General features: G+C 44.2%; 1 protein-coding gene across 2 annotated transcripts in view; it reads left to right on the top strand.

Annotated features, from left to right (window-relative positions):
• The first annotated feature begins 8514 nt into the window (after nt 1–8514).
• Nucleotides 8515–16285, top strand: part of UBASH3A (ubiquitin associated and SH3 domain containing A) — a 43816-nt gene continuing 36045 nt past the window's right edge. Inside the window, exons 1-2 of one of the 2 annotated variants that reach the window (XM_037831338.1) lie at nt 8515–8672; nt 10560–10613. In XM_037831338.1, the coding sequence (XP_037687266.1) occupies nt 8560–8672; nt 10560–10613 (167 nt within the window). In that variant the 5' untranslated portion in view covers nt 8515–8559. The remainder of the gene's footprint in view (nt 8673–10559; nt 10614–16285) is intronic. The other variant, XM_037831332.1, reaches the window with a different exon arrangement.

The following is a 16285-nucleotide window of genomic DNA, read 5'->3' as shown; positions in this document are numbered from 1 at the left end:
TTCTCTAGGAACCTGCCTCCCGAAAGCACTAAAACCTGCAGACTCCAGCAGTCGGGTGAAAGTAGATATTTGCATCATCCCTTTTTATTTCCTCTCTGGTTGTAGGTTGAACTTTAAAGAGGAACTATTTAGCCATTTAAAACAAACTGTCTTTCTGCTGACTCCTGGGGTCCCAGTAAAATCTAAGCAAAAGGTAGGCACTAAAAAATGTTGGTTTCATTTCCGTGCTGCGAGCGCTTTGAAGAATATCTCAGATAGTAAAATCTCACTCAGTTACGTTTTGGCTTTGGTTCCCGTGGCAACCTGCTGCTTACTCCCAGCAAATGGCAAATCATAAAGTTTAACTTTAGAAAGAGATTAAGACCAAACAGTAAAACGCTTTCTGAAAACATCAAACCTGAGCTAGAAAGCCCCTCCCGCACGGGCCACTGTCCCTGGGGTGGCATCGGGAAGGGGTGAGAAGCCATCTTTCAGAAGCATTCTCTCCCCCACACCCACCGTACTCACCATTTCTGGAGCTGCCATCATTAAAGGCAGAAGTAATTTCCTTTTTCATCATAAAAATGAGAGCGAGGTGAGGAGGCCGCCAACACCTTAGTCCTGCAGGGAGCTGTCTCACCGAGCCACTCAGCCTTGTCGGCTCAGTCGTCAGAGCTGATGGCTTCACCGCGTGTAACCCAACCCGGTTGGAGCTATCGAGTGGCGGTCGGGGGTAAGACTGCTGGGCCCAGGGAGGGAGAAAATGTGGCTTCCCTTTAATGAGTAAGTATGATAAGCAAACCTTTCCAGAAACTTCCCGTAGGAGAATAATTGGAACACGGTCCTCCTTATGTTTAGACAAGTGACAGGCCCAGTGTGGACAAGAAGCCGCGGGAGGCAGGGGCAGGTAAGTGTCTCCGGTAGGAGTTTCTGTCCCTTCCCTGGGCTGAGCCCCTGAGTTTAGACCTGCAGCTGGCTGGCTCAGACAGGGGACTGAGCACATTCACCGGGGTGGGCACCCTAAGAGACGCTCGTGGTCTGTTCCCAAGAGGCCTCTGGGTCCCCAGCAGCTTCTGCACACAGTTCCATGTGAGGATGTGCTATCAGGAGAGAACCGATCCCCAGTGCTGCATCTCTGGAAGGTGGAGGAGAACCAGATGTTGACTCATCAATGCACGGACTCAGTGGATATTGGTAGAGCTTGGCCACGTGCTGGGCATCTGGACCAAGCAGAGCTCCGGGCACTCACACGGGGCCGCAGACAGTGGCAGTGCAGTGAAGACCTTACGCTGGGTGAGCGGTGGGAGTGACAGTGATGGGGTGAAGATGGCCCCAGGAGGATGGCACGCTTTGGCAGAGCCCTTGATGACAGATCAGGAGAGTCTGGTGCAGATAGTAGGGGAGGTTGCTCCAGCAGAGGGTCCCTGGAGGCCCAGGGAAGAGAGCCAGGTCGGGGCCTCCAAGGAACCTGAGAAGGCCCAGGTGGCTGGAGGGTGGTGAAAGAGGGAGAGAGGCGGGAGCTGAGATTGGAGAGACCAACGGGGCAGGTGAAGTGTGTGGGGGCCGCCATGAGAACTCTGGTTTAGTTCCAGCAGGACAGAAAGCCATGGAGGGCCTGAGTGGGGCAAGAGCACGATTCACATGGGGTGCGGTGAGAAGGGGGCAGGGGGGGACACACAGAGCCTTTGGGAGACTGCGACAAAACATGGGTGGTGGGATTGAGTCTTGGGCCAGGTGCTAGTGGTGCAGTGGAGAGAACTGACTGGATGGGGGGTTGAGTTTGAGGGTGGTATTGGCAGGAATTGCTGATGATAACAGCCAAAGAGAGCTCATCAGAGAACAGTGAGGTCATTCAGTTTCATTTTCCTACCTTCCAGTACCTGCTCACACACTTGACAATGTCTTCCCAATGAAATGCCGCTCTTAATATTGTAAGATTTAGTCACATTCCTAAGCCCCGATCGTGTCCAGCAGCAGGAGACAGGAGTGACTAATAACTGAAGGGAGCTGCAGGCAACCAAAAGAAGCATGAGGTCCTGGTAACGATTCTTTGGACGTGGTGTCCTGGGTAGTTCACAGGTCCAGCCAGGTGGCCAGGGGAGAGCAAACCACGGGGTGGCGGCACTTCTGCAGCTAGAACGCAATGCCCTCCTGCTCAAACTCACATTGTAAGGGAGGAGAGAAAGGTACCTAGGGCTGGCACCTGCTGTTCATTGAGCTAGTGCCCGGAGCTGCCTCGGGTAGACTGAGAGCACCAGCAGCCCCCGCTGAGAGCTTTCCGGAGCCCTGCGGCGCTCCGGTGACCATCTGCACAGAGCTTGAATTACCGCATGTTCTGCGTCTCCTAAGCCCGTTAGTAGGAAGGGGGGCTTTGGGGTTCACCTGCTTGAGAACTTGTCAGTCAGGAAGTCTTCTCTCTATTGCACCTGGAAGATAACTTTTCAAGTTATGAAAAAGGGATCGAGCAAGACAGGGCAAGACGGTTTTTTATTCAAGAAGAGTAGATCTTTTTTCTTTTTATTTTATAATATGTTACAAAGATAAACATGGCTCCTGAAAAAAGAGTTTATTATTTGTAACAGAAAAATATATTTTAGGGGAAGCTATATTTCAGACTCAAAACCTGATTTCTTTTTCCTTTTGGGTAACAGGCTCTGTCTATTTTCTGAGTTTCAAATTCAATGTACATCTTGTGATTAAAAAATTATTTCATCATTTGAATTCCTCAAACAAAAATAATACTATAGAATATGTAATGAATTTATGACAAACATCTATTTAAGGGTGGAATATGAAACCTTTTTCTCTGAGATGGAGAACAATACAAGGACACACCATATTACCACATCTATTCCACATTTATTTGAGGTCTTAGCCAATATAATGGCAGAAAAGAAAGGAAAGGAAAGGAGAGGAGAGAAGGGAGGAGGGGAGGGGAGGGAAAGAGAGAGAAATTAAGACAGAAAAGGCATAAGTACTGGTAAAGGAAAAATAAAACTCTCATATTCCCAGACAAAACTATGTTGGTACATAGATTAACCTTAAAAATTCTAAAGATAAATTGTTATAATTAATAAGTAAAGCAAGACTCTTGGATGTAAGATCAATGTAAAATAATATTAAATCAATATTATTTTTTTATTTTTTGCAATGAAGAGTTCAAACATTAAATTTTAAAAGATATAGTGTTCAATGGCAGGAAAAATTATCAAATCCCTAGGAAAAATCTAATAACTACTGTAAGACCTCTAAACAGTAAATTATGAAACAGAATTGAAGAAAGAAGATCTGGCAATTCTTTGCCAGGAAATTTAACAACTTAGATAAAATGGACAAATTCATTGAAAAACATTTTTAAAAACACATACCAGAAGAAACTTCCAATATCTATTGGAGAAATTAAATTCATAATTAAAAATTTCCCAGCAAAGAAAATTCAAGGCCTACAAGTCTTTTCAAACATTTAAGGAAGAAATGGTAACAATCTTATAAAAACTCAGGAAATGAGAAAGAAAAAATACTTCCCAACTCATCTTATGAGGCCAGAATCACCTGCACCCTCGGGGGTGCCACATCCTGGCTTGCCTGGGAAAAGGGGGGTCCCCAGGATAAGGGTCTTCTAGTGCTAAACCCAGAAAAGTCCCAAGAAAATTGGGGTGAGCTGGTCACTCTAATGATACCAAAACCTCACAAGGGCATGACAAGAATGGAGAATAATAGACCAAGATCTCTCACAAATGTTGATGCAAAAATTCGAAACAAAGTATTAACAAAGTGTATCCAGCAATGCATAAAAAGGAAAACCTATTATAGCTGAGGGGATTTATCCCAGGAAAACAAGATTGATTTAACATTCAAAAATTAGTGGGATTTACATCACTCACTGAATAAAGAAGAAAAATAATATGATTATCTCAATAGATACAGAAAAAGCAGTTGCTAAAATCCAGTATCCATTAATGAACTTTTAAAAACACCTCAGCAAGCTAGGAATAAAAAGTGATTTCTTTAATCTGATGAAGGATATCTACCTCAAAAAAAACCCTCTTCTGTTTAACATAATACTGGAGATCTTAAAACAATATGGCAAGAAGTGGAAATAAAGTTTATATAAAGATTAGAAAGGAAGAGGGAAAATTGTCATTATCTGATGATTACAAATCTTATTTGAAGATTGTGTGCATGGAAAATCCAAAATAATCTACAATATATTAGAAGTAATAAATTAATTTACTAGGATCATTGGATGTTGGGTCAATATATTGAAAAGCAATTGTATTTCTATACACTAGAGATAACCAATTGGAAGCGAAATTATTTGAAAATATCATTTACAATAGCATCAAAACATACACCACTTAGGAATAAATTTGATGACAAATACAAGACACTGAAAGCTATAAAACATTACTAAGAAAAATTTTTAAAGTTCAAAATAAAGAGAGAGGTATGTCATATTGATGGAATGGAATTACAGTTCTCCCCTAATTCATCTATATATTCAGTATAATCCCAACAGAATCCTAGCAGGCTGTTTTGAGTAGAAATTGGCTTAGCTGCTTTTTTCCTCAGCATTCCTTCCATATCTTTTTAAAATCAATTTTATTGAGGTTTAATTTATATACATTAGCATGCATCCATTCTAAGTGTTCAATTTAGTCAGTCTTGGAAAAATGTATACACCCAGGAAATTACCACTAAACCAAGAACATTTCCATTACCCCCAAAATCTCCCTCATGCCCTAGCTCTGGACAAGCACTGATCTGCTTTCTGTCACTATAGATTAGGTTTTTTATACACAATTTCATTTAAATAAATCGGTCCATGTTGTGGCATGAATCAGCAGGGTTCACTTATAAGTATTGTTCCATTGATTGGAATTTCCATAATTTGTGTATCTGTTCACCCAGTTGATGGACATTTGGATTGTTTCTGTTTTGGGACAGTTAGGAGTCAAGTCTTGTGAGAAACCACATTTTCATTACTCTGTTAAATAGCTGAGTGCAATTGCTAAGTAAAAAGGTAAATGTTGTTTAACTTTTTAAGAAACTGCCCAACTGTTTTCCAAAGGAGTTGGACAATTTGGCATTCCCACCAACTATGTATGAAAGTCCCAGTTACTCCACAGCCTGGCCAAAACCTGGTATTGTCCATCTTTTTGATTTTAGCTCTTGGAGTCAGTATTTTGTGGTGTCACATTGGAGTTTCAGTTTATGTTTCCCTGATGACTAATGATGTTGAGCATTGTATTGTTTTCTCCTTGCCCACTCACATGTCCTTCTTTAGCAAGTGTCCATTTAGGTCTTTTGCCCATTTAGAAACGGGGCTGTTTTCCTTCATATATTCTGGATACAAGTCCTTTGTCAGGTAAATGTAAGGTAACTATTTTCTCTCAGTCTATGGCATGCCTTTTTTTAAAATTCAGTTTTATTGAGATATATTCACATATCATACAATCTGTGATGTACAATCAACTGTTCACAGTACCATTATATAGTTGTGCAATCATCACCCCAATCTATTTTTTGAACATTTTCCTTATACCAGAAAAGGTAAAAATGAGAATAAAAAATAAAAGTAAAAAAGAACACCCAAATCATCCCCCCATCCCACCCTATTTTCATTTAGTTTTTGTCCCCATTTTTCTACTCATCCATCCACACACTGGATATAGGGAGTGTGATCCACAAGGTTTTCACAATCACACTGTCACCCCTTGTTACACAATCGTCTTCAAGAGTCCAGGCTACTGGGTTGTAGTTTGATAGTTTAGGTATTCACTTCTAGCTATTCCAATACACTAATAACTAAAAAGGGTTATCTATATCACTATATAAGAATGACCACCATAGTGACCTCTCTACTCCGTTTGGAATCTCTCAGCCACTGAAACTTTATTTCGTTTCATTTTGCATTCCCCTTTTGGTCAAGATGTTCTCATTCCCATGATGTCAGGTCAGATTCATCCCCTGGAGTCACATCCTGCATTGCCAGGGAGATTTACACCCCTGGGAGTCAGATCTCACATAGGGGGGAGGGCAGTGAGTTCACCTGCCTAGTTGGGTTAGCTGGAGAGAGAGGGTGTGTGGCATGCCTTTTTATTTTCCTTATTGTGTCTTTTAAAGAGCAAAAGTTTTAAATTTTGGTGAAGTCCAATTAATCAAAATTTTCTATTGTGGTTCATGCTTTTTATGTCATAAGAAAACATTGCAAGCTCCAACAAAGCAAAAATTTTTCTCCTAGATTTTCTTTTAGAAGTTTTATAGTTTTAACTTTTACTTTTTAGGTCTATCATATCCTTTTAGTTAATTTTGCATATGATGTGAAGTAAGGGTTGGTGTTTTGCACATCAATATGCGGTTTTTCCAGCACCTTTTGTTGAAAGATGCTTTCACCCACTAAATTACACTGGCTCCCTTGTTGAAATTTACTTGGCCATATGTGTGTGGGGTTTTCTGAACTCTCCAATACCACACTATGGCAAACTGATTTTAAAATTTACACGAAAACGTAAAGAAGCTAAAAGAGGTGAGACCATCTTGAAGAAGATGACAAAATCAGAAGGCTTAACAGTATACTAATTAAGAGAGTGTATTATGGGCACAAAAATGGACAAATCAAACAAGGGAATGTGATAGCATCTGAAGACACTGATGCAGTCATCTGACTTACTTTAAGAGTTCTAAAAGACCAAAGGTCTTTTCAATGGATAAAAATGTAGGAAAAGGAAGAAAACAACACCTACCTCATATTATATGCAGAATTCATTCATCTGGATCATAGAGCTAGATATGAACAGTAAAAGTAATAAAGCTTGTAGAAGGAAGCATAGGAGCCTATCGTCACCAACGTTGAATCAACGACCGTTTCTTGAACTGGATACAGAAAGTTCTTACCATAAAAGAAAAGGTTGGCAAATTTCACTCAAATTAAGAACTTTCGTTTCATCCAAAGACATTATTAAGAAAGTAAAAAAGCAAACCACAGCCTGGAGAAAGACATCACCAATAAATGTATCCAATTAAAGCTTTAACTCCAGAGTTCCCAAAAATTGATAAGGAAAAGCAAATAACCCAAAGGAAAAATGGGCAGAAGATTAGTGCAGGCATGTCCCCAAAGAGGATATTCAGGTGGCCAAGAAGTGCGTGAAATGGAGCTCAGTCAGAGGACTGCAAATCAGAACCACAACGAGCGCCCAGCAGAACGGCTAACGTTTCAAAGACCGGCAATCCCGAGTATGAGCAAGGATGTGGACAGCTGCAGCTCCGCCCACTGCAGCCGAGAAGGTGAACTGGACAGCTGCCTTGTAAAACTCCTCAGCAGTTTCCACTAGAGTGTGCCATGCCCCGTAGCCCAGCCACTGCACTCCCAGAGACACACCCAACAGAACTCCAGACCCAGGGCACGAAGCAACCTGCGAAAGAATGTCCACAGCAGCATCGATCCCCGGAAAACCCCCAAATGTACATCAGCAGAGAAATGGATACACAACTGATGGTCGATTCACCCAGTGGAACACACCAGCAACAACGGGGCATCTTCCAATGTTGCTACAACAACATGGATGAATTCACACAAGGTTCAAAAAGAGGAAAAACTAATGTACAAGCAGCTGTGATGGTTGTCTTGGCAGGGCAGGTGGGAGATACCTGGGGGGCTGAGCAGGGGGAAGAAGGAAAGTTCCTGAGGTTCTGCCAGTGTTCTAGAGCCGGGTCCCTCAAGCTCAGTGCTGTCGACATTTCGGCTGGATCATTCTTTGTTGGGGGGCTGTCCCATGTAGGATGTGTAGCAGCATCCCTGGCCTCTACCTACTAGGTGCCAGTGGCACCCCCTCCCCCAAATGACAATCAAAACTGTCTCCAGGCATGGCCAAGGTCCCCGGGGGGCAGAGTCCCCATGGAGGACCCTGTTTCATGGCCTTTCCTGGGGATGGTTACCTGTGAGTGGTCACTTCATGAAGATTCATTGAGCTATTCAAGTAAGATGCTCCAGCTTTTCTAATTAATTATAAATTTATAATTAATTAATTATAATTAATTAGTTTAATTGATGATACTTTAATTTAAAAGTTTTCCAAATCAAAAAAGAAGTCAATGGATAACCAAAAGAGCCCAAAAATGTTAAAGCCAGCAGGGACAATAGATGACACAAGGGCAACATCCTGTTTTACAGATAAGGAGACCAAGGCCCACAGGCAGTGGACCCGTTAGTGAACCCTGCCCTCTGACCCCTGCCCTCACGCCGTTCCCCCACTGCTCTCACACAGACCGGCCCCCAAAACCCCTCAAGTCGGTATAAACTTGCCCACCCCCTGCAGGGGCCTGGCTGGGCCTTCTGAACCCAAACTCGTTGCGGAAGCCGGGCTGGTTAACACCGTGCTCCAGCCCCCGCACAGAGAATTCTGGAAACCAGTCCCTCACGCAGACAGGATATTAGCTTTTGTCAGAAAGATCAAAAGAGGCTTGAGGTTTTTCTTAACAGCCTCAGCCTCTCCCCTCCCCTCGCCCTCTCTGCCTCTCCGGCTTTATCTGCTCGCCTCAGTCTGCAAGGCAAACCTCTCGAGCTGCGGGCAGGAAGAGATGGCGGCCGGCGAGGCGCAGCTCTACGCCAAGGTCTCCAGCAAGCTCAAAGGCCGGAGCTCCCCCCCGGCCCTGGAGGCCCTCCTGGCGCTGGGCTTCCCGGCGCACACCGCGTGAGTACCGCCGCTGGCTCGGGCCTGGTGCCCCAGACCCTTCCGCGGCCTTGCGGCAAAACTGCAGGCAGCCCGGGCGCCTACTTCCTGCCGCTGGGCACGGAACAGGGTCTCTAAATAAGGCCCTCTTCCAGCTCTCTCTAAACGAGACGAGCTTTGCCTTTTAAAGACAGAATCTGCTGGCTGGTGGGTCAGGGGCCCTGAAATGGGTGAAAGTTAGAAGCCCTCTGTCCGCATGGCTGTCAGAGCTTGCGCGAGTCTGGGCCTGGTCGTAACTTCTTTGTGTGCAGCTTAGGGATTCTGGACATGGCATTTCAAAGGGTTCCAAACTCTTTCAAAAGGTCCCAGAGCCCAGTAAGTGTCCAAGGCCGGGGTCCGCTGCAAGGACCAGCAGCAAGCCTGGGTTTCTAAACTGCACGGGGAGAGCCTTCCTCCTTGGGGAGAATCTTTTGCAAAATGGTTAATAAACCTTAGGAGCATGTGGGTGCTGACCTCCTTCTCCAAGGAGAGGTTGCTCATGTGGAAACTCCCGCCTTGGGAGTTACTCCTCTCAGAGAAGGAAGACACCCCCTTGAAAAACCAATGAGCTGTGACAGTGCTGACACTGGGCGACAACTTTTATACCAAACCCATTTCTTAGATCTGGTTCTTTTCAGACACTTGCTCAAAGGGAAAATAGAACAGAAATATACTTGAGGTAACTGAGGATTTGGGAAGGGAGCAGACTTTCCTTAAATTTTATAGTGAAACCCTGGCCACACTGGATGAAGTAACTTCAGAGTCAGACCCTCTCCTCTCCCTCGCCAAGCGGGGACTTGGCCGTCAGTGTGTTCATGAGAAACCAGGGGTTGCTAGTCAGGGAGGGCAATCGTCCGTGGGCAAAGCCGTGGCAAGTGGGCACCGGCGTGGGCAGCTCCTGGGTGCCTTTTATCTCTTATTCATCATCCCAGGCTACAGCCAAGAACATGAGGCTCTGAGAGAGACCTGGTCCAGCCCACCCTCTTCTCATGGCTATTTGCTGCTGGTGCTGCAGTGTGGACTCTTACCCAAAATTCCATCTATTCCAACATGAAGCAGACGTGGGGGGCAGGGAGCTGCGTTTTAGCTTCTCACCTGAGCCCCTGCAGGCCAGGCCCTGTGCCAAGGCTCTCCAGAGAGCCACACGCCCGCTGGCAGCCACTGAAGGAGCTGCACTGGCAGGCAACTCTTGGGCTGTTTCCGGCCTGCCTTCCTGAATGAATTACTTTAACCATTTTCCGTTCTGTTCAACTTGGTGCCTAAATACAGCATGTAGGTCCCAGGTTACCATGAGGTTAAGACACAGCCCAGCCCCGGGGGACTCTGTCTAGAGGGGGACAGATGGATGCTCATCAACTGTGATGAGACCCGTGATGAATGCATGGGTGGGGGCTGGCGCAAAGAAGGGGCTGCAAACGACACTGCTCATCAGGATTCCCAGAGGGGATGCTCAGTCTCAGCCTCAAAAGATCAGCATGATTTCAGCGTGGGGTCAGGCTGCGTGTTGGCAGGGACTCTTGACTCTGCAGGCTGTTCCATGCTGTTTTGGTTCGGGCGGACAGGATGGCAGGAGTGGACAGAGGGCCGATGGTGAGGTCCCCAGACTCCCTGCAAAGGACTGGAAGCAGGGTCCCCGGAAGGGAAGTGAGCAGGGAGCCGTGCGGGCAGCGTGCATTTCCAAAGGGCCGTGGCGGTGGCCACAGGGAGGGGGATCTGTGCCCACGTGCTCCAGAGGCAGAGCCCACCCTCCTGGCCAGCAGAGGAGCACACCGGAAGGCTGAAGAGGGGCGGCAGCCCGCTGAGCTCACCCTCCTCCACCCAGCGCAAAGCCCAGCCCTGAGTGCTCCCTGTGCTCCTTCTTCCCTACAGGCTCAAAGCGTTGGCAGCTACTGGAAGGAAGACGGCAGAGGAGGCATCTGACTGGTGAGTGGGGCTGGCCGGGCGGAGCCCAGTCGCCCTGTGTGTGGAGACTGCCTGTTCTCCAGGGTGGAACTTGGGGAGTATCTGGTGGGACCTGGGGGCTCCATGAAAGCAAAACCAGAATCATCTCCACACCCACCAGCCAGCAGCCGGGAAAGGGAACAAAAGGAGGGCCCTTGTGTAAAAAGGAAAGAAAGAGAACTTTGAACAAAACTTTCTTCTGATCAAAATCTGATTTAATCCAATTTTGACTGTCAAAGGAGAAAAAGGTTTGTGTGATTTGTTGAATAAATAGGGAAGAGCCGTTTTTGCTGATAGAGAACAGAGATTTCCACTCTCTCTGGCAACCCCTGATAGAAAGAAAGTTCCCTTGTGGTAGTGAATCCCCCTGTTTTAAGGGGTACGAGGGGTGGAGGGGCAGCTCCGGCCGCCGTGAAGCAGCTGTGGACTCAGGCTGCTCCTGCTTCTGGGCTCGGCCTTCTGCTCTGGGAAACAAGGAGCGCCCCTCGTTATCTAAAACCCAGCCCAGCCTGAGTGGGCCACGGCACCTCCACAGAAAATCCCCTCCACTCCAGCCATGGAAACCCACAGTGGGAGTCACACAGTAAAAAAGGAAGCACGTCTCGCAAGGCTCCCAAAGCAGCATGGCAAACCTCTGTGATAATGGGTCTCTAATTTTCCAGGATGTTCTCAGTGCCCCCCCATCCTTTCTCCAAAAGCTCTAGGCCAAGAGGAGAGGCTGCAGCCCCTCCACGGGACTAAGGGAAATGCCCATGACATGCTGGATGGTCCAAGTCTGAAGTCAGGGGTCAGATCTGAATTGAAAGCCAAGCCCACCTATGAGGGGTGTGGTTGGCACCTCACAAGCACGGAAGACCCCCTGGAGGGGAGGCAGTCAGGGCCCCTGAGTGAGTGATCTGGGAAGTGCAAATTAAAGTACCATTAAGAACAAAAGAGATAGCTGCCAGGGCTGCTGCTGAGAGCAGGGGTGTCCTCTGCTCGGCAGGTCCACCATGCAAGGCGATTGATCGATCGGGGTGTCAACTAATTAATTAATTAGGAGAGGTAGCCAGCCCCACTGCAGTGGGTGTGTTCCCTGGAGAAACACAAAGGGCCTAGAAAGATCTGTACAGGTGTGTTGATTCCAGTGCTATTACAAAAGAAAAAAAACAATTTAAATGCTTGTTACTGTAAGAATCAATAAACTAAATATGAAGTATGTATGCAAGAGAATATTAGCCCTTAAAATATGATACCAAACCAAGAGGAAAAGGGTAGAGATGTTTCTATTTTTTTTTTCTGAGAACGTATTTGTGCATAATTAAGGTAATTAGAACTTTCTAAAATAAAACAAACCAGGCAGCAGACACGGCCCCATCCCCTCCAAAAAGCAAAACCAAAAATGATGAGCCTTCCCAGGGCAATTCAGCCCATTTCTCTATCCCCACCCCTGAGGCCCAATCGAAAGGGCAAAAGCATTGGGGTAGCACAAGGGGAGCGGGGTAAGGGGTCTCGAAGGGGTTTTTCCTGTTAATAGAAGTGATATATGCTCTTTATTTTAAAAAACTAAAACACGAAAAGTCAAAGGAAAAACAGTAGCCATAATTGCAAGGCAGGAAAAAATTTGATAATATGAGCTATTTCGCCATGTGCTTTATATATATGTATCACATACATCTACACAACATGTACACACACATACAGATTCGTATATAGAGATATACTCACCACATATTTCTATCATGCATAATTGAGATCATACCATATATACAATGTTCTCTATATATTACTTCAAATGAGTGTTGTGTAATATTTTATATATACAAATGAATACACTAAATATGTGCAAGTTATGAAGCACCCAGGAACTCACCACCCAACAACCTCCGACTCTCTCCCTTCACCTCCCCCACCAAACTTGTAACTACTGCCCTCAATTCTGTGCTTACTGTTCCCTTGCTTTATTTTTTCTACTTTAGAGTATTTTAAATATATTCTTATTTTTTCAAGGGATTCAAACCCCTTTCAATTATTAAATTATATATGTAAACTGTATCTGAGGGATTCAGGACTCAGCGCATGAGACCACAGCCTGAGGACAGCCTGTCTCCCCACCTGGCCAATGGGGGAAGCAGTGCCCAAAGAGACCAAGCGACTCAACCAGGATCCCGTGGTCACACCCCCCAGCTGTCACTCCAGTGCTCTGCTATTTACTACTGTTATTTGAAAGCATGGTTTTAATGTTTTATCTTTACTGTAGTTACACATTCATATAAAGAGTCAAATATTTCTACAAAACTCATCAGGAAAAATGATAGTCCTCTCAATCACCTGTCCCCCATCCCATGTGTCCTTCTCAATGATGTTCACCTCTTCTAGCGGATTATTTTGGTATTTACTGTCACATCTCCAAATAACACAACTTGTGTCACTGCTTTTTGAATTTTCCGTTTTAGGCTTTATACTCTCTCTCTTTCCCCACTCACCAGCAGCATTCATGCCCCTTTCCCATCCTCATGGTACAGAGTTTTTGTGTGATCTTAGTTCGGTCTATAATCAGTGTTTACATTTCTATGGCTCTGAACACCATTCAGAGCTGAGCCATATGGGTCGTTATAATTATTTTTCCTTTCCACATAACTTTTTGTTTTTCCTGGAGGTTATAATTGCCTTATTTTCCCACTCACTTACTCTTCTGCTTACTTATGAATTCAATCTCAAATTCTCTGCCAACTGTTGGCATTTCCTCTCAAGGCTTTCTGATGCATCAGATCTCCTACCAAACTCATCTTGGTGAAACGTCCCCCAGGACCCTCTCTTCTGTGACATTTGTCCCATTTTTCCCCTACACAGGGTGCGTGGACTCTAGGATCTCCTTTCACCATCATCCTGGAGCTGCTCACCTCCCCCATGTGTGTGATCTGTTTTCCTGTACCCCACACCTTACTCTTTTTTGGTTATGAGCTGACTTTGGCAGATTTTTCATTCAGCACTTTTTTGAGAAAGAACATGAGAGGAAAATTATTTAAGATTTTTGCATATGTAAAAATGGCTTTATTGTACCATCTTCTTTGACTAAGAGTTTTACTGGATATCAAATTCTAGGCTGAAATTTTTTTTCCCATTGTCTCTACCTTCAAGTACTACTGTTGAGAAGCCTGAGGCTATTTTGATTCCGGATCTTTAGGTGCAAACTTTCTAATTTCTCTCTGGAAGCTGAAACAACCTTCTCTTGTTCTCCAGCATTCTGAAGTTTCAGTTGGTGAGCGCTTTCAATGTGAAAATGAATGTCTTTCTGTTCTAAACATCATTCTGCATTATTTTAGAGATTATTTTCTCCCTCTGTTTCCTACATTTTCTTTGTCTAAAACTCTCATTATTTGGATATTTGCTCTTTTGGATTGGTCCTCTAGTTGTTTTTTTCCCCCTTCGTGTTTTCCGTCTGTCTTTTTGCTCTTCTTTCTGGAAAATTTCCTTGATTTCATCTTCCAACTTTTCTGTCTTATTTTTCACTTCTGCTGATGTGTTTGTAATTTCCAAGAGCCCTTTTTGGTTGTTCCTTTTTGATAACACTCTGTTGCGTCTTGTTTCGGTTTTGCATGTTTAGTGGTTGAGCTATCTTCTCATCTTTCTGAAGATAATAGCAATTTTAACTTTTCTTTCCCTTGTCTGGTCTGCGTTCTGTTTTTATTTTATAGGCTCCCTCATTTGCCTGACAATACTCAGCTGTCAGCTCAGATTTATGATAGGGGCTGCAAGGCGATTGGAAGCTCCGAGATAGTGTGTTGACCTTAAACTTCACTGCAGGGTTATCTGACTTGGCCATATCGTTGGGGACCCCCCAAACTCGTTGTCTTTAGACGTCTCCCCTGGGCTGGGCAAACTTCCAGTGAAGATTCTTCTTACTTCACTTTGGGGGGCCGAAGCCTCATGGCTTGTGCTCTGAGAGCTGCGTGGAAGAAGTTTCCAGCACCTTATGTTTCACCCTCTGCAAGGACTGGCCCTCCAGGCTTCTGCCAGCTGCACAAAGTGGGGAGGGGACCTGGGGCCCTAACACTGCTCTATGGCCCTTCCTCGTCTCCCAGCTGATGTCAGTCGTCATTTGCACATCTGCTTTCCTTCTGCAAATTGGTGGTGTTGCTTCTTCTCCCTTTCCCTCAACCATTACGGGCTTGGTGTTTTATATTTTTTTAAGTCCCTTGACTGTTATTTTAGTGAGTTTTAGGAAGAAATGAAATTAGATGCAAGTGTTCAATATCCCGTCTTTTCCTGAAAATTTACCTTGCTTATAAATATAGCTTTACTTCATATGTACATACCTGTAGACAGCATGTTGCTTAGAGTTGCTTCTTTTTTGAGTTGTATGGAAGATTTTGTCAAGCAGTCCTCTGAAACTTCCTTTTTTTAAACTAACGTTATGTTGCTAAGATTCATGTTGTTGAATAGAACATTTTCAGTGCTCTGTACTATCCCATCATGTGACTGTGCCCCATTCTCCTGATGATATCATTGAGTTATTTCTTGTGTGTGTTTTTTTTTTTTAATTAATATTACAGACAACATGCAATGAACATTCCTGCCAGGCCTCCAGGCACTCACATGGGAGAGTCTCTCAAGGCTTTGTGTCTAGGAGGGGAGAACTGTGTTCAGGGTTTACAGCTTTCCAAGTCAATACCAAACTGCCCAAGTGGTTGGATACTGCTTTACAAACTTAATATTATAGCACAAACATTTTCCTAAGTCATTAGCAATTCATCAAAACCATAATTTCTAATGAGTTTATAAGTGGATTTACTATCATTTACTTTGTTTTTCCTGTTTTAATTATGATAAGTATTTTATACATACAGTTTAGTCTATATATGTTGCTCTTGGGATAAATTTCTGGAATTAGAATTACTAGTTCAAAGAGTACAGATACAAACTTAACTAGCAACTACAGTTTTATTGCATTCTATTTAAGGGAGTTATTAAGCATCAATTAGTTTTATTAAGCATCAGTCAGAATTTCTCTAACAAGATCTTAGAATAAATCAAAGAGTACAGATGCATATAGGCAAATTCCTTCCTGTAAGGTTTGTGCCACTTCGTCCTTAAGTCTTGCTGTGCCTTTGACAAAATTGAGCATAAAATTTATCCTTTAAAAAAACTTTGTTAATTTGACAGCTAGAAAAAACAGCATCTTGTGATTGTTTCAATTTCTGTTTTTGTTATTAGTGAGAATGGACATGTACTTTGCGGGTTATCAGTTTCCCTTGTAATTAGAATCACTTTCTGAATCCAAAGAAAATATAATCACCACATAAATTTTGTCTAGTCTCTGTGGTTTTGATTTTTCTATTTAATTTGAAATATGAAATAAAAGAAAAATGTGATTTTACTCCACAAAATTTTCCAATACCATGGTGAGGCTTGAACCACAAAGACTACTTGAAGATGAGATTTTAATTCTGTGTCAGCTTTCTTTCCTTTGCTTTACCCCTGGGCTTTAGAATCAGGCCAGCCAGGGAGTGAGCACTGGGCAGACACAGACAGTTCCGTGGCCTCAGCAGAGCCTCGCTGCTCCTACATCACACCCATCAGAGAAACCTGGAGAAGGGCACACCCAGGGTCTGTCACATCCTGCCTGGCCATAGCATCGCCTTCTGGAAGGGGCTGGAGGGTTGACTCCTGTA

The sequence above is a fragment of the Choloepus didactylus genome, chromosome 1 (assembly GCF_015220235.1).
Source record: "Choloepus didactylus isolate mChoDid1 chromosome 1, mChoDid1.pri, whole genome shotgun sequence".
In the NCBI taxonomy this organism is placed as follows: domain Eukaryota; kingdom Metazoa; phylum Chordata; class Mammalia; order Pilosa; family Megalonychidae; genus Choloepus; species Choloepus didactylus.
This window is presented reverse-complemented; position numbering and strand designations above follow the sequence as displayed.